Source organism: Mesocricetus auratus, unplaced genomic scaffold (assembly GCF_017639785.1).
Source record: "Mesocricetus auratus isolate SY011 unplaced genomic scaffold, BCM_Maur_2.0 Super-Scaffold_100021, whole genome shotgun sequence".
Classification (NCBI taxonomy): Eukaryota; Metazoa; Chordata; class Mammalia; order Rodentia; family Cricetidae; genus Mesocricetus; species Mesocricetus auratus.
In genome coordinates this window covers 35,064,359-35,083,137 of record NW_024429202.1, presented here as the reverse complement: position 1 = coordinate 35,083,137, position 18,779 = coordinate 35,064,359, and the positions used below count along the sequence as shown (strand labels likewise).

At 45.6% G+C, this 18,779-nt stretch overlaps 1 protein-coding gene across 2 annotated transcripts in view; it reads left to right on the top strand.

The window, feature by feature from the left end:
- Positions 1–18,779, top strand: part of Tgfbrap1 (transforming growth factor beta receptor associated protein 1) — a 45,464-nt gene that overhangs the window by 13,630 nt on the left and 13,055 nt on the right. The window contains exons 1-6 of one of the 2 annotated variants that reach the window (XM_040729152.1): positions 1,468–1,485; positions 1,567–2,269; positions 8,182–8,376; positions 10,565–10,719; positions 15,189–15,271; positions 17,813–18,154. In XM_040729152.1, coding sequence (XP_040585086.1) covers positions 1,483–1,485; positions 1,567–2,269; positions 8,182–8,376; positions 10,565–10,719; positions 15,189–15,271; positions 17,813–18,154 — 1,481 coding nt within the window. In that variant the 5' untranslated portion in view covers positions 1,468–1,482. Of the gene's footprint in view, positions 1–1,467; positions 1,486–1,566; positions 2,270–8,181; positions 8,377–10,564; positions 10,720–15,188; positions 15,272–17,812; positions 18,155–18,779 lie in introns of those variants that run through there. The other variant, XM_005075358.4, reaches the window with a different exon arrangement.

The window sequence follows — 18,779 nt, the reverse complement described above, 5'->3', positions numbered from 1 at the left end:
GTGGAAAGGCATTGACACTATGGGGCTCCTCCCTCCCCTGAAGTAGCTCATTTCTGAGTTCTTCTAACCTTCATTGGAATTGTCAAAGAATTGGAATTAATTTCTCAGAAAGTGATCCTATTCCATCCGAGAAGGTTGATGTGACAGAGGCCATTTTCTTTTTTCTTTCTTTCTTTTTTCTTTCTTTCTTTCTTTGCTATAGTAGTTTTTCTTTTTCTTTTAAATCTTTTTTTTAATTTAAATTAGAAACGAGCATACTTCACATGTCAATCCCAGCTTCCTCCCCCTTCCCTCCTCCCCCACCTCCCACCAAACCCCCAGCCCTCCAATCCCCACACTGTTCCCTAGGGAGGGTGAGGCCCTCCATGGGGGATCTTCAGAGTCTGTCATTTCATCCAGGGCAGGGTCTAGGCCCTTCCCCATGTGTCCAGGCTGAGAGAGCATCCCTCCATGTGGAATGGACTCCCAAAGTCTATTTGTGTGCCAGGGATAAATACTGATCTACTACCCAAGGCCCCATAGATTGCAGAGGCCTCCTCACTGACACCCACGTTCAGGGGGTCTGGATCTGTCCCATGCTGGCCTCCTAGCCATTAGTCTGGTGTCCATGAACTTCCCCTTGTTCAGGTCAGCTGTTTCTGTGGGTTTCACCAGCCCAGTCTTGACCCCTTTGCTCATCACTCTTCCCTCTCTGCACCTGGGTTCCAGGAGTTCAGTTCAGTGTTTAACTGTGGGTGTCTGAGAGGCCGCTTTCTTATGTTGGCCTGATGATGGCCTCTGTCACTTCTCTCAGCCTCGTAGTCCCTCTAAATCTGTGGGTCCCCTGCCTCACAGGAGTTAGGGTTTGTCCTTGGGAGCTGCCTTTCTACCACTGAGAAACCAAGGAAGGCTGTTTTGCAGCTTCTGACTTTGTGAAGTGTAAAACCAGAAGCTGTGTTGGAGACCTTTGGAAGCCCAGAGTGCTTTTCTTCCAAGAAGGCTATCCCATGATGGCCATACCAGTAACCCGCTCAGACCTACTGAGGCAGCTCATCTCACCGCCTGCAAGATGGGAAACTGGAGGCTTATCTTTGCTACTCAGTGGGAGCGTGTTTACTCCTAGAGACTAGTGTGGAGCTGAAGCTGACAAGCTTGCCCCGTGGAGAGCACAAAGGGATTCAGAACATAGCTCCCACTGCTCTGTTAGACACACATGCAAGTACCTATAGACATCAGAGGAGCTTGATGAGGTCTCTTACAGCTTTTTTCAGAAGTGTATCTCTCATGTTGTCTGTGGGTGTGTGAATAGGTGTTCTATCTGCACTGTGTCTCCCAGGAACTGTGGAGAAAATTCTGTGGAGCTTTCAGCTCTGTTGGGAATGAGCGGAAGGGGAAGTCATCCTAAGCACATGTATGTGTATTCTTTCCCAGGTTCCCCAGCCTCCGAGGGAGGCAAGCCATGGGAACGCTTTTCTTTCTGTCTTCTTTCTGCTGAAACGGTGAATGGTGAGTCGGTGCATCTTTATTGGAGCGTGGTGTTCCTGCGTCTTCCTCCAAGATTGATATTTTCCATCCATCTTCCCACAGGATCACCCAGTAGACATGATGAACATCAAGGCCTTCACCTTGGTCTCTGCAGTGGAGCGGGAGCTGCTGACAGGTGACAAGGAGCACATCAGCATCGAGTGTGTGGAGTGCTGTGGCAGGAATCTCTACGTCGGTACCAATGACTGCTTCATTTACCACTTCCTGTTGGAGGAGAAGGCCATGCCTACCGGGACGACCTCGTTCACTGCCACCAAGCAGCTGCACAGACACCTGGGCTTCAAGAAGCCAGTGAACGAGTTGTGTGCGGCCTCAGCTCTCAATAGGCTTCTGGTGCTCTGCGACAACTCCATAACCCTGGTTAACATGCTGAACCTGGAGCCAGTCCCCTCGGGAGCCCGCATCAAGGGGGCTACAACATTTGCAGTGAACGAGAACCCTGTGAATGGGGACCCTTTCTGCGTGGAAGTGTGCATCATCTCTGTGAAGCGCCGGACCGTCCAAATGTTTCTGGTGTATGAGGACCGAGTACAGATTGTCAAGGAAGTATCTACTCCAGAGCAGCCTCTTGCTGTGGCTGTGGATGGCTACTTCTTGTGCCTGGCCCTGACCACCCAGTACATCATCCTGAACTACAGCACAGGCCTTTCCCAGGACCTGTTTCCCTACTGCAGTGAGGAGAAGCCACCCATTGTCAAGAGGATAGGCAGACAGGAGTTCCTGCTGGCTGGCCCCGGAGGCCTGGGTGAGGAGGGGCTGCAGTGTTACTGTTCGGGGCACCGACATCCTGCCTGCTGTCGCAGGGTTTCTGGATATACCTTGCAGTGGGAGAATAATGAGGGTTCCACAGTGAAATGTGTCACTCGATGACATGGTTCTAAGAAACATATTAGGTGATTGTGTCATTGTACAAAATCTGTTGGTCATTAAGATGGCTACAGTGTCACTAGGTGGCATAGTGATCACATGCAGTGCACTGTGGAGCAGATGGCATGTGGTACATGACTGTACTCACAAGTGCTTGGCCGCACCGGAAATGCGTGACCAGGTCACAGCAGATCTGCACGACTGACGAGTGCTGGAAGTCCATCAGATTGTGAAAGGGGAGTGGTGTGACCATTTTCCACCAGAGTGTATTTTAGGTGTAGCCAGTGAGCATGATTAACACCTCATTGATAAACAGAGTTCAAATTCACAGTAGGGTTCATGCTTGTTGGTGTACACTTGACAGGTTTGCACAAATGAATGGGGACTACTCCTGTGGAATCATACAGCATGCTTTCACTGCCTTAAAAATCCCCAGGCTTGACCTAGTCCTCCTGAACCCCTACCCCTCCTCCTGGCAACTACTAACCTTGCACTGCCTTCACTGTTGGCATGGATATATAGTTAGAATCATATGACATGTGGCCTTTGAAAGTAGCTTTTACTTGACTGTGTATTCAAGATTCTTCCATGTCTGTTCATGGCTTGATAGAAGAAGAAAATACTTGGGCCCAATATCCTTTGCTCTAGAAAACATGAATTTTTATTATAGAAAGTATATATATATATCTATATATACTTAATTATATATTTATATTATGTTAATTATATATTCATGTACTATAGTATAATATAATAAATATTATAAATTATATATCTACACATAATTTACATATAATATAAATTATTAAATTATATATGTGTATTTATATTATAAACCAAATGTATTAAAAAAATTTTTTTACATTCCAATTCCAGTTCATCCTCCCGCTACTCCCTCTACTCCCCTCTCCTCCCATCCGCTCCACAGAGAGGGTAAGGCCTCCCACAGGAAGTCTACTAAATCTGTCCCATTATCTAGTTGAGGCAGGACCAAGGCACCCATATATGTTTTTAATTTATATACTATGTAAATTATTATATATCATTTATAATTAAATATATAATTATCTTTATATAATATATAATTATATATTATATGTAATTATGTGTGTTTATATATAATTATATATTATATATTAAAATATTGTTGAATAAAATAATTAAAAGTAGATGATAAACATAATTATATATGTAGTTACTCTATAAGTATATATTATATAACACTCATACACAGATATATGCATGTGAGCATGACTTAAAGAGACCAGTGTGTCTTTTCTCTGTCCCTTTGTATACACGTCCTCTCCCTTTTTGTTATTTTGAAGTAGCTCTAGACAACATAGCACCTCATCTGTAATTATTTAATATGGCTCAAAGTTATAGACACGTGTATGCCAATGAAAAACTGCAATGATCTTAAAATACTATCAAATACATGTAGACACGCTATATTCCTCCTATTTTATCATATGTCTTAGACACACACAAAAATGTAATGTGTGCTTATGTTTAAATACCTATGTAGTTTTCTTTTTTGTTTTTGTTGTGTTTTCAGTTTTCTTGTCTCAGTACCATCCAAGACTCATACATTGTAATTGACTGATAGACTTGTTAAATTGTATTTTTATTTTTTTCTTTTCTCCCTTGTTGAAGAAGTTGGATGGTTTCCTAAACTTTGGGATTTTGATAGTTTTAACCCCACAGAGTAGTTTAACATGCCACTCTGACCCCTCAGAACTCTGTTCATTGCAATTAGATAATTAGGAGATTTAAGGTCTTTTGTGCTTGCAAGAAACATAGTGTGGGTACCTCTATGGGGAATTTGCATGGCTTTCTGCCCTCTTGTGGTGATAATGGCAGTTGCTGACCACTGCTGGGTCCATGCCATCTTTAGGCCTGACAATAGGCAGCTTTGTGTTTCTGTCTATCCTTCCCTTCATGTATCACTGGGAATGCCTCTGTGGAGCAAACTTCCCCATCCTTACCCACTTGGCATCTCCCAGGCACTATGTATGAAGTTGGGGTGAGACTCTATCAGGTCCCTTCTATCAACTAGGGATATGTTTCAATGATCCTGATTGTAAACTCATGGATCCTGTTAGAAATCTGTGGTTCGTGAACCACTTTTCTATGTCTCTAGAGATCCGAGAGCTTCACGTTTCATATGTTCTTGCTCCTCACCTGGTGTCAAGTCACTCCTCCCCAGAGCCCTGCTGCTTACAGACCATGGTCTGGGCGCAGGAGCTCTTGTTCAATGGACAGTGCTGGGAATTCTACCCTGTTAGAATAACTGCATCATAAGGTTATGTGAGGATCCATCCTTCTGTACCTTAGTGTCACCTTTCCACTACACCAAGGTTTCCTTTCCATCGTCCTGCAAGTACTCCTGTGATGTAGATCCCCACAAAGGGTCTAGCCTGTATCCTGCCCACATCTAGCCTCCCCACTTAGGTAATCTATTTATTTGTTTATCATTATTACTGTTACTATTAGTTTTGTTTCCTGTTTCAGCAGATTTACACTGAGTGAGAGCGTGAATATATGTGAACTGAGCTGGGTGTTGCCATGTCTCCTTTGGTAAGGGTTCTTTTATATTCTCCCTGGTGACATGGCAGTGCTTTTCTACCAAGCGTGGCCAACAGAGAATACTGCCAAGCTTTTGTGTCTTTGGGAGCATAGCACATTTCTCTGTGAGCAACGCTGAATTTCTTATGTTTAGGAGTCTATTATGCTTCTTTAGGTTAATAGGGATTACCTATTTTGTCATCTATTTTTAATTGTGTGTGTGTGTGTGTGTGCGCGCGCGCGCACGCACGTGCACTCGAGACTAAACTCAGGGCCTCATTCATGCCAAGCCCATGTCCTACCATTTATTGAATCCCGCCCCAAACCCTTTATTATCACTAACATTTGAAATACCAACATGTCTGCCACTTAGTTTTTAGGTATTTGTTTCTAATTTTTGCCTTGCACAAATCTCTTTTTACAAAGTTCTGTATAATCCAGTGTATCGTCTTTTTAAGTTATTACTTTATGATTTTGAATTGTAATTAGGAGTCTTCTCTGTCTTCCACTTTATAGACAAAGTCGTCTGTGTTTTCTGATATTACCTATATGGTCTCATGTCTTACCTTGTAAAGAAGCAATTCAATTGCTTTGTTTTTAAATGACTGTCCACTATGCCCATACGCTGTTGGCAGAGCCCTTTTCTTTGTTGATTTCAGTGGCCGCCTTTAGTAGACCCTAACTTCCTCATACCTTGGGTCTGTATCTGGAATTCCCATTTCACCGCACCTGTCCTCTAGCGTAGCCCTGTCTGCTCTGGTTCTGAAGGCTTCACAGGGACCTGTTAGGGTCCTATGCTCGCTCCTTTCTTGGTGATAGTGTTAGATTAAAGGAAAGGAGAATCATCTTTTGGGTGCATCTCCCCCCCCCGTGCTTTCTATGCCTCATCTACATGGGCATCATGCTAAATGAACCAAGTTACTCAATTGCCATTCTGCTTGTAGTGAATATAGTTATAAGCACATAGAAAGATTATTTGTAAGGTTTCTTACACATACCTTCTGTAACTATAGTTTCTACAAATAGCCTCATTACTAAGAATCCAAACAAATTACTGTCAAGATTGTACATGCACCTTTCAGCATGCCACCTATATTTATTTTTTCTTCTGCCTTTCTCCCCAAGTGTAATTTACAACCATTCTTGTCATAAGAGATTATGCTTGCCCTTTTGTAAGGCAAGTTTATCAGACTTTTTATAGTACTGTAACTACACTCCTTGATGGCACTTCTAGACAGGGAAATAATCCAGTTGCTCTTCATATTATGTGAGCTCTTCTCCAGCTTGGCCTTAGATCACAGGTGGGCTTGAACCTAGAAGGGGCATAGCCAAAAAGAGTGGTTTTAAAAGTTGGTGTGCCCTTTCCAGATCTCTCACATTGCATTCCGGCAACACTTGGGCTCCTATAGTAGTATAAAAGCCACAGACTTCATCGCCTGCTTGGCCAGAAGAGAGCTAGCTGGGGCACTTTAGTAATAGTCTGGTTAGTATTGTCTTGCTTAGGGGGTACTTTTCTGGCTTGACTGGCTCTTCTCATTCGCCAGTAAGGGCTCTGATCCTTCACTCCAGTGAGACCGCAGAAGCCGTAGCTCTTGGCATCTGACTTCTGCCCTCTTTCTGTCAGAAACACTAGCCAGGGCCTCGTGTGATTTTCTTAAGAGAGTAAGTATAGTGACCCTGACTGGCAGTGTTGAGAGCCTCTGTGTTATACTCAGAGTATGACTTTTTCATCCAGAATTTAGCAGAAACTCTGGGACATTCATGGCCATCCCTTTGTCCGTTTGTATTTACCTCATGTCTTGGTGAAGGTGGCATCATATTACCAGCCATGCTGTTCATTTCTTCTTCTCCTTTTTGGCCTCTTAGGCTGACTTCCAATCATAGCACCAACATCCCCATCTTAGTCTCCATTCATCTCCGTGCTTCATTCCCTCAGTGTTTTCTGAAGCTGTTTTTGTACACTTGGGCATTACTGTTTGCTATGGTCAGGATGTGTGCCCCCCCTGAGGATCCCTGTGTTAGAGTCTTGGTCTCTATGGTAACAATGGAAAATGGTGGGTCCTCTCGGACAGTGGTTCTCAACTTTCCTAATGCTGTGACCCTTTAGTACAGTTCTTCAAAATGTGATGACCCCCAACCATACAGTTATTTTGTTGCTACTTCATAGCTGTAATTTTGTTACTGTTATGAATCGTAATGTAAATGTCTGTTTTCTGAAGGTCTTAGGCAACCCCTGTGAAAGGGTCATTCATCCAGACTCCAAGGGGTCACACATGACTGGTTAAGAACCACTTTCTAGGAGGTGGAATCTTAGGGTGGGTCTTGAGAAGGACTGGAGGAGGGCCTGGGTTCTTCCCTTCCCACTTTTCTGGGTTTGCTCCCTGGCTCATGAGGTCCTGCTAGCATGTGCAGCCTCAGCAGAAACCCAAAGCAATGGCCTTCGGCCCCTCCTCTTATACCTGCTTCGTCTCCAAGCCCCTGTTGTAGCAATAGCTGCTTGATTGCTTCAGTGGTGTCTAATCATTTGGAAGCAACTCTGTGATGCTTTTGAAAGTTAAAGTGGATTGACACCTCTTGGTCAAAATATTCACCTCAGTGATGCCTTATGTACAGTATAGATAAACTGTCACAAGTTTACTATGGGCAAAGGCTTTACAGCAGTCTACCTTGAATAGAATAAAACAGGTTTTATTTGTGTTATAGCATATGTGTTCTTATAGCATATATACATTCTCAGTGATAAAGGGGTAAAACCAATTAATTACCTGCTCAGACCTCAACTCCAAGCACAGCCAGCTTCTGAAAGGACTCTTAGAGTGCCTGGCACATAGTAGGTGCTTAGTAAATATGTTGACCCAATGCGTGACAAGGAGCTAGAAGCATAGAGGCAAGCTAGGTGGGGGAGTGGAAGAAAGCTTGCCACGCTTCCTGAGCACTTTCTCTCCCGTGTGGGGAACATGCCATTTATAAATGGGCACGTGAGTTCAAAGAAATATTTTAAAATCTCATTTGTAATTACAAGCAGACATGATATGCATTCTGAATAAGTTCTCTTCATGGTGATGAAGTCATACACAGTTCTTCGCACACGAGTATATTCTATTATTGTTTTTGAAATGCAAGGCTGTGGAAGAATTGAGTGAGTGAGTTACTTTTCACCCCGCCATTTCTATGACAAAGAATGCCTCATAGCTATTTGAAGACACCTCCTTTCTATTTTCCTAGGCATGTTTGCCACTGTGGCCGGGATTTCCCAGCGTGCTCCTGTGCACTGGTCAGAGAATGTGATTGGGGCAGCTGTTTGCTTCCCCTATGTCATAGCACTGGATGACGAATTCATCACGGTTCACAGCATGCTGGATCAGCAGCAGAAACAGACCCTGCCCTTTAAGGAAGGTCACATCCTGCAGGACTTTGAAGGTACCTGTTGTAGTAATCTCAACAGCATTTTTATTCCACACTTTCTGTAGTCTTTCTACCGTAAATGATACCCGGGACACACTAGGAGCTGAGCCTTATGCTGAGAGAAGATACACAAACAGCTGGAGAAATGGCTGTGGGTAAGCACACCCGCTGCTTCTCAGTACCGTGTCAGACTGCTCACAGTTGTATGTGTGCACCTGTGTGTGTGTCACGACACACACACATACACACAAAGAAATAAAACTTTAAAAAGAAAAGAAGGCAGTCACTGTAATGCAGTTGCTGTGTTTGAGGGACAACAAGGTTAAGGGTGTGGCAGGCATGTCAGTTTTGGCTGGAGATGGAGTAGGTTCCCTGGGGAGTGCAAAGGGAGAGCTGGTTCCTGGAGCAGTCAGAGAGGGCTTCCCACGGGTGATGTTTAAGGATGAATAGGAGTCAGCCAAGCAGGTGTATGCAGAAGCTTCTATCAGAGAAAAGGGTGTGTCTGAACAAGAGGGCCCTCAAGTGAGTCCTCAGTGAGTCCGCTGGGCACAGTTGACAAGTGGCCTAAGTGCCATGGACATCAGTTTCACTTTCCCTCTGTTCCATTCTGAACGTTTTCAAACGTTCAGAGAAACAGAATGAGAGACAGGGTGAACCACCATAGTCTCTTTACCTCGACCCGAAGCTTGTTTGTGTTTCTCAGCTTTGTTCATAAGTAAATGGAAGACACTGACGAGCCTCTGCACAAGCCTCCTAAGAACACTGGCCACCGACAATGTCGACTTTGGTTCTATAGTACCATCTACTAGCCCGCCCATATTCATATCAGCTCTGAGCATTTTTAATCTAGATTCATACCTTGTACTTGCCATTTGAAGATCTTTTTGCTTTTTAAACATCACCTTCCTGGTGTCTGAGATGTTGGGATATAACCTTAGTGAGAAGTATACCCCCACCACAAAGGGGGTCAGGTCCAAGTAAACACTGACACATGAATTGGAGTAACATGTACTGTCATCTCTCGGGACTCACGTAGACAGGTTGCACGAATAGTGAAACACATGGATGTTTGGTCCTTTCCATGACACGACTTAGCATTAGCCTAGAACCTACCCACACACTCTTGTTGACTTTGAATCATCTCTAGATGACTCTCCTACTTGAAGTCATGCAAATGCTATTTAAACAGTTGTTAACTTACTTATTGTTTGGGGGCAAAGGACAAAATATCTACTCATGTTCGGCTACAGACACAATCATTGTTTCCCAATTATTTTCAACTCTTGGTGGGTTGAACCTACAGTCTCAGAAGCTGTGGATGTGTAATATGCAGACACAGGGGGCTGACTATTTATTCAGGTTGTGGGACTTTGTATATTGAGTGGTGCTGACCTGCATGGGGTTTATTGACATAGAGGAGGGCAGGGCAGCCTACCTTATATGGGAGCAAAGAGGCTCCTGGGAAGAGTGGTTTCAAGCAGACGGCCAGGAAACAAGGAAAAGCACTTTGATAGGGGTACAGGAGACAGAAGAAATCAGTTAACTACTTCCAGTGAACAGGGACTTCTGAGTTAGGAGAAGAATGGGAGTTCACTTTGAAAATCCAGTGGAAGGAACTAGCCTGGACTACAGTCCTGATCTTCCACAGCCTTCCTGTAGAGCATTTTGGGTCCAAGGGTTACAGTGATGGGCAAGGAGAGCTGGCAGGATGGTAGGGAAATCACCAAGTGAATAGAAAGACTTGGTGGTGTATGGATGGACGGGAAGCATGAAATAGTATCCCATAGTTGAAAATATTACATTAAAATCTTAGGTTATGTAAACCAACTTTGGAAGGAAGAGGTTTTTGGTGAGTTTTTGGTGGTGTTCCATGATGGAACTCTACAGCTCTGTTGGACTCTGTATCATGTGTTTCCTCACGGGCTTCTAAATCAATGGGCACTTTCATGTAGAAAAGGGATAAAGAACACATTTTATTCTTTAGCACTGTGACACTAAAGTAGGCCTTTCCCAACAGTTGTCAGTGTGGGTGGGAGAAAAGGGAGGCATCATACCATAATTTCGTTTGGAGTGGTATTGGAAAAGCTGGTGGGAGTGATTAGCAGATCAGATAAAGGCCGAGTTTGAGGAAGGCAGTAATGCATTGCGGGAGGCAATCCTTTTCCCTTTCCACAGCGTTAATGTTTTTCTTCTCTTCCCTCAGGAAGAGTGATTGTTGCCACAAGTAAAGGAGTTTACATCTTGGTTCCATTACCTCTGGAAAAACAAATACAGGATCTGTTAGCAAGCCGGAGAGTGGAGGAGGCTTTGGTTTTAGCAAAAGGAGCCCGGAGGAACATTCCAAAAGAGAAATTTCAGGTTGGTGATTAACTGGTCACAAGAAAGCGTGCCTGCAAGCCACAAGTTAGATTTAACCACATGCATCGGGCTCACTCTACATAAGACCATGTGCGGGGGTTTTGTGCCTGTCATGTAGTAGTTTCTACAACACATCTCGCCTGCCATAGGTAAGGAAGTAGGTTGCAGAGCACCGAACAGTTCTCCTGCGACTGCACAGCTAAGCACGGGATGGTCAGCTTGTCAGTTTCTCCCTTGATAGACTAGACTACATTTGAAATCAGCACCCTCCTTCAGTCGCCTCCTGAGAACAGTTAGGATCTGACAGAGTGAGGTCAGGCCACTGGTCTCTGATTCTAGAGTTTGTATCTGTTGGGGGCTTCAATTAATTGTGTGTCCTCCCTGTGGACTATGTGTGTCGGGGGGGGACACATGCATCCAGGAAACATCAATCCAATGCATTAGTAGACCACACATTATCATGTCACAATGTGAAAAGATTGGCCCCCCTGAGCAGTCTGTCTTTTATCATCTGTAGGCAATTGCTTTGTCCACTCTGTGGTTAAAGTGCTCCCCATTACAGCCGGGTGGTGGTGGCGCACACCTTTAATCCCAGCACTCGGGAGGCAGAGGCAGACGGATCTCTGTGAGTTTGGACTGATAGCCTCCAAACCAATACAGAGAAACCCTATCTCGTAAAAACAAACAAACAAACAAAAAGTGCTCCCCATTACAGGAACCCAGCCTTTTCCTTAGAAAAAATCTCAGTCTTCCCAGTACAAGAATTACAGGCACACACCACTATATGTGGCCAGGAGAAAACAGGCAGTGCACTGAAGAAATGTTAACTTTAAATGTTACTGGTATAAATACAACCAGTATCAAACCCACTCCTTCAAATCCCTACCTGACCAAATGTGTCATTCGAGGCACTCTACATATTTGAGAGTGCTAAAACATGGGAGCTGAACCTGGAGGCATAGACCTGGAAAGCCAGCTATTTGGAAGCCTAAGGTAAGGGGCCCTCAAGTTCAAGGCTTGTCTGAGGTACAAAGTAAGTTCAAGGCCAGCCTGGGAATTTAGGGAAATCCTGTCTCAAAGTAAAAAGTGACATCACATTCCTAGCATGGGTGAGACTTTAGGTTCAATCCCTACTGCAAAAAGAGCAACAACAAAACTACAAACACCAAAACCATGGTGCTGTATAAACATCTGCTATTATCAGCCGAATCCATCACTAACAGTTCTTAGAAACTAAAGCCAGTGACATTTTACCCATGATTGATTGCTGTGGCAGGAAAGATGTGTTTGGATGTAAGTTACCTCACAGAGCAAAGGTGGCTTCTGCCAATGAATGGGAAAAGCATGTGTCACACAGAAGGTTGAGACATTCTCGTCCCTGCTCCTGACTTGCCGAAGTGGCACTCACATACTGGCGTTCAGCAGGGGGCAGCAAACGCAAAGGCACCAGGCTCTGACTGCTGCTACTTCCATTACCACGCCTGTCCACACAGTATAGGCAGGCAGGGGTGCGGCAGAGTGAAGAGGAGCTGCAGGGGCAGTGTGCAGCCGTGGCATTGTGTCACAGTTGCTGTTGAAGGGGTGTCCCATCCTTGTTCAAACACCTTGTGTACTGTGCTCAAATTATGTAGCATCTTCTTATGGAAGTTTTCAATATTCTGTGTCTGAATTTTGCTTTACCCCCCCCCCCCCCCGCCGCCCTTTTTGACAAGAGCAAAGTGTGTACCAATACCTGGTGAAATCACATGAGTTCTCTTGCTCTCCAGCCTGCTATGTGGAGGGTTCTGTGTTTTTGCATCTGATCCCTGCCTTCTCCCTGTAATCCTGCAAATTCAACTCTCTTGTTATGTGGGTATTATTTTCCCTGAGCTGTGCAAACAGCCGTGTGTGTGTGTGTGTGTGTGTGTGTGTGTGTGTGTGTGTGTGTGTGTATGTAGGGAGACTGGATGTGACTAGGATTTTCCTCATTCCTGATAGGTCCTTTTAACCTTTTTTGCTACAAGGATGGCTCATATTATCTCTAGTTCCAGAACCAGAACTGGATAGTGGGCAGCAGGACTCTTTTCTACGTATTGCTGTTATAAGGTAGCATAGTAAATCCAGTTGTTAGGTCAGAAATGGCTGTTTTCGGAGAAGAAAGATAAAGGCAGATGGAGAGTGCTGTGTAAGCTGTTAAGCCTGTCGGCACTTTAAACAGTGTGCTGATCTCAGTGCCTGAAGGAACTGTTGCTATGCTTGCGGAGCTCTTTAAAACCATAGTGAGCTGGGGTGTTCTCAGCAGCAGAACCCATGACCAACACACACAAGAACTTCAGTTTGACCCCTAGTAATCTAAAAGAATTCACAGTTCTCTCTCTCTCTCTCTCTCTCTCTCTCTCTCTCTCTCTCTCTCTCTCTCTCTCTCTCTCTGTCTCTCTCTCTGTCTCTCTCTCTGTCTCTCTCTCTGTCTCTGTCTCTGTCTCTGTCTCTCTCTCTCTCTCACACACACACACCCCACTAAAAAACCTTTTAAAGTTGATTTGAGAGAACAAGATTGTTCTAAAAAACATTAGAATGTGTTGATGAGTTCTGGCTTTAGATCATGTCTCAATTATTTATCACTTTAGCCACTTTGAAGCTACTTATCTTTAAACAGAATTTCTCATATTTAAAATGAGGGGAGGGCAATGAGTGATAATGATTTGTTCAATGAAAATGGGCCAGGGAATCCTTCAGAGCAATAATTCCCAATTGGGAGACAATTGATAAGCTGGTGATGAGGTAAGTAGTGGGCATAGCTGACATTCAGGGATCTCTTGGCATTCCAGGTTAGAAGAAGATTTGGTGCCAAAGAGAACGATGAAAACCATCCTCAGTTGGGAGACAGAGTGCTAGGATGATGCTGGCATACTTGAGAGCAAGCAACCAGATGTGTCCAGAAGCCATTTCAGACAAGCCTTAGTAGAGTTCAGACATGGGCAGTGAGAGAAGAGAGGAAGGAACTGACTCTCCTGGAGTATGCTCATGTGATGTGTTTGTTTGCTTTTTGAGACAGGCTTTCTCTGTGTAGCCCCGGCTGCCCTGGAACTCACTCTGTAGACCAGCCTGGCCTCAAACCCAGAGATCCTCCTTCTTTGCCTCCCGAGTGCTGGGATTAAAGGTGTGTGTCACCACTGCCCAGCTTTTAATTAGTTAATCATTTTTAATGATTTCTTTTATTTTTTTATCTTATGTACATTGGTGTTCTGCCTGAGTGTATGTCTTATGAAGGTGTCAGATCCCCCTGGAACAGGAGTTATGGACAGTTGGGAGCTGTCATGTGAGTGCTGGGAATCGAACCTGGGTCCTCTGGAAGAACAGTTAGTGCTCTTAACCACTGAGCCATCTCTCTAGACCAGGGTGTGTGTGTGTGTGTGTGTGTGTGTGTGTGTGTGTGTGTGTGTGTGTGCGTGCGTGCGTGCGTGCGTGCGTGCGCATGCGTGTGTGTGTGTGTGTGTGTGTCTGTCTATCTGTCTGTCTGTGTGTTAATTGTTAATTGTTGATGTTATAAGGATAGATGAGTCTTACAGATGAGTTAAATTGGGTTGCATGGTCCATGTCCAGGTGAGCTGGGAGTTCCACTGCAGGAACTTTATGCAGTCTGTTAGTAATGTGATTGGAGTACCTTCAAGACATGGTGCACATGCACTTCCTCAGCTTTACCTAAGAGGCCCGTGTCTGTGTAGTACTTAAGTCGGCCCCCCTTGTGTCGTGGGATGCCATGAGAAATACTTCTGCAAAGTCACTTTCAGAAGAGTAGAAGAACATGCCAGAACCCCTGAGGTTGTTGATTTCCACGTGAGCAACCAGAGGCTGAAACAGTGACAGAAGCCTAGTGGATTGAGGAGAAGGGTGAAGCAGTACCTTGGGGGTTCATGGAATCAACTCTATGAAGATGTGTGTGTGTGTGTGTGTGTGTGTGTGTGTGTGTGTGTGTGTGTGTGCGTGCGTGCGTGCGTGCATGTGTGTGTTTGTTTGTGTGTTCGGCTCCTCAGCTCAGTAGAGTACTATTTCCCTGTATGCATGAGAATTTGGGCTCCACCATCAAGCATCACAAGTAGAAGATTTGCATTTGTACTGAAGATGTACAGCCTGTTTTCTTGGACATTATAAGAACTGATTGTATTGGTCTTACAACTTGCTAGGTATTACAGATAATCTAGACATGACTTAAAGCATATAGGACAGTGTACATATATTCTATGGGGTGCAATGCTGCTCTGTCTAAGGGACTTGAACATATGTTGGTATCTCTGGGGCCCTGGGGAACCCAGCGCCTTCTCCCTACTGTGGCATAAATACACATATTCAAGTACATTTTTTCTGTAACTAGTAGCTTGTTACCACTGTGGAGTAAGGTAAATTGGGTTGTGGATAGTGAATGCAGCCTTCCCCTGTGGTGATGGTTTTAAGGCATCTTCAGGAGATAACTGATCCGTGCTTCTTTACAGGTAATGTACAGGCGGATTCTGCAGCAGGCAGGCTTTATACAGTTTGCACAACTCCAGTTCCTGGAAGCCAAAGAGCTCTTCAGGTAATTTGAAGTGTTGGTAGCAGAACTGTCACTCAGTGTTCCCTGTGCTGGGAGCCTCCATCATCTGTGTGATTTCAAGGGGTGACTGTGGCATGGCCAGATGGAGATGCAGGTAGGAATGGTAAGGGCTTTTCAAGGTGGTTCCTGGGCTTAGTATGTCCACTGTCCCGTTTCCTGAGTTGGCAGGCTGAGGAGAGTCCACAAAGGTAGCAGGTTTCCTGAGCCAGGACAGCAGGGTTCTGGAGTGAGATTGCTACTGTGTCGATTCTGAGGTGCATTTATTCTTGCCTCCTTTTTTTAGAGATTTCACTGGAAACTGAGTTTAAAGAAAGCAAGGGCTTCTGGGAAAAACTATGAAAACTTTTTTTGTTGTTGTTTTTTGAGACAGGGCTTCTCTGTATAACAGTCCCGGCCGTCTTGGAACTTGCTCTGTAGGCCAGCCTGGCCTCGAACTCACTGTCTCTACCTCCTGTGTGCTGGGATTAAAGGTGTGTGCTGCTACTGCCCAGCTTGTAAAAACTTTCTAATCATCTTGTAGACTTTCAAGATGGCTTATGCCCGGTCAGGAAGTGAGCTTGTCTTTAGGAGGACAACCATTGGTCCTTATGAGTGGTCCTGTCCCTGGGGGACTTCCCTGTGGGTCCTCACGGGCATTCGTTTTCTCTCTTTTGTCTTCTCCCGTTTCTCTTGCTGGTTTGCTTCTCACAGTCTCTGTTGCTCTTCCTCTGCCTTACCCATGCGTGTGCAGGAAGATCAGCTTTGTCGCCCTTTGTCCTGCCCTTTGTCTGTCCTGTGCCCTCACTGGTGTGTTCCCGAGACCATGGCTACTCACGGACCTGCTCAGCACCCTCCAGGGAAATGCAGTGGCACCTGCTATGATTTTAGTCTCTAAGCATCCTAAAGAGCAGTGCTTCACGGGAACATTCTGTGGTCTAGAGTTTCCTAGCAAACAGCATATGTAAGAAACTGTGTAGACCCTGTACATCCCAGGGGACTTAGCAGGCCCCTCTCTGGTAGGCTTCCTCTGCCCTTCCTCAAGGGTGATTGCTCATGCCCGAGCGTGCACTCATGTGCACAGCACGTTGATGTCGTCCTCTGTCAAAGAGTGGCAGGCTTCTGAGGGAAGGTGTCGCTTCTTGAGGAGTGGCTCCCACAGGAGCACTTTCATCTCTGCCGGTCCAGACGCTGCCGCCACCTGCTCCTATGGAGACTGGCGGTTTCAGTTTAACCTGACCCCTTCCTCATTTGCACCTCAGCTCCCATATTGTAGTGCCCTGGCAGTGCCAGCGCCCTTGACTTTCTCATCGTAGGTACATCCCCATACCTCGTCTCGTGGGTCAGCCTAAGATACCAGGTGAACAGACGTGAGCACATGTCTGGAAAAGTCCCCTGCTTTGGTGAGAGAGCAGAAGCTGGGCCTGTCTGCCTTTAGGACCAGGCTCTTATGCCTCTGTCTCAGTCTCTCTGCAGCACGGCATCAGGCTGGTGGCTGCTCACCTTGTCAGTGTCACTGAGAAGTGACATTTGGGTAAGAAGCTTCTCAGACAGAAGGCATTGTTATTGTCCTTCTTGTGCTCGGAAGGAGTTCCTCGCTATACCAGGCCTTGTCCTCAGACTCTACCCCAGAGCTGTGCCCAAGACCATACTGGAAGTTCATCCAGGTTGGCCCTTTGAGAAAACCCACATGGTGTTCATGCAGGGGGCCCATACTGTATGTCTTCCTCTGGAGGTACTTAGCCTGCCTCCATATCCTTTAGCAAACTTGGCCTAAGTGTTAGAATGGAGAACACAAGGGCATGAGAGAGCCCGTGCTTTTGAAGAGCCATCGAGGTTGGAAAGAGACCTCTCCCATCTAGTGTGGGATCTAGCCTGGCCAGTAAGTACTGCCTGATTCATGTTCGCCAGGAGGGGAATCTTCCTTCACCAGTTCACCCTGGATCTGAAGCAGTGGGCAGACGTTTCCTGTATCAGGAACCCTCCTGTAGGCCTCAGTGTGACAGTGCTGGTTCTTAGGCCTGACGGTTCTTCATTGTGGGTGTGTTGGGCAGGGCTGTCTGGTAAAATGTGGGGGTGCTCAGCCCTGGATTCTAGCTACTAGATAATTGTAGTAGCACAGAACAGATTAGGATAAAGTCCCTTATGTAAGTACCACTGAGCAACCTGTTTGGGATTTAGTATCAGGAAAATGCTGGCTTCGGAAGGGCCATGGCCCAGTCTTGGCTCAGATTGATGCCGCATTGTTTTTAGATGGATCTTTCTTACTCAAGGAATCCCGGGGCTCATTGGGTTTTCCTCAAAGCTCAGATCTTGATGTTGCACTCCCCAGTCATCTGTGTATGTCCCTCACCCTTGTTTCCTCTGCTGTTTTTGGAACCATGTTTGGTACTGTTTCATTGGCGCTAGCAAGTTAGGATGATCACTTGGACACACTTACCCCCGTTAATGTGTGCCTGCAGGCACTGCCCTCCAGTGTTGTTTGTGTGCCTACGTGGACTCTCTCTCTCTCTCTCTGCTTCATTTAGTTTGACCCTGTAATTGCAGAAGCAGCCAGCTGGATGTCCGGGAGCTGATCTCTCTCTACCCCTTCCTGTTGCCCACCTCCTCCTCCTTCACCCGGTGCCACCCTCCTCTTCACGAGTATGCAGACCTGAACCAACTGACCCAAGGCGATCAGGAGAAGATGGCCAAGTGCAAGCGCTTCCTCATGAGCTACCTGAATGAAGTCCGCAGCACAGAGGTAGCAAATGGCTACAAGGAAGACATCGACACGGCCCTGCTCAAGCTGTATGCAGAGGCTGACCACGACAGCCTACTGGACCTCTTGGTCACTGAGAACTTCTGCCTGCTGACCGACAGTGCTGCCTGGCTGGAGAAGCACAAAAAGTGAGTGTTCTCAGCCCGTGTGGTGCGGCTTCCTGTCCAGCCCTCTTGCATTCCATGAGGTCCCTCAAGGGGACGCTATGAGACTGACACAGCCAGCATTGTGTTTGACTTTCAAGGGTCTAGGCATCAACCACCAAGAAGTCATTGTGACAACAGGCATGAAAAGTCCTCAGATGACAATGCTCTCCAGGTCTAGGGACCTTGGAGGAATTCACTCTTGTGCTTGTTCATGTTGGAGTGTACAGTGTGAATTACCATGGGCTTTGTTAGTAAATGCAGCCGTTCAAACCATCCTGTTTCAGACTAGGACTCACTCCTAGGAGATGCTGCGTACTTGGTAGTCATAGTGCAGCTGAGTCACTAGCAACCAAATTGGTTAGATAGGCATCTAAATAGATAGCTGAGCCTTCTTGATCTTACTGACCATGGTTTGATCTGCCTTCATTATGTGTAGCAGTCCATGGGCAGTAAAAACACAGTAACCAGCTTGCTTAGGACTGGCAACTCCTTGGGTCCTCTGCTTAAAAGCCTAGCCATCTCCCCAGCCCTCATGTGATTGTTGTTTAGAATTGGAGATGAAAAGGAACTCAGGTAGTACGCCTAAGGTAGTATGGGATTCCTTGGC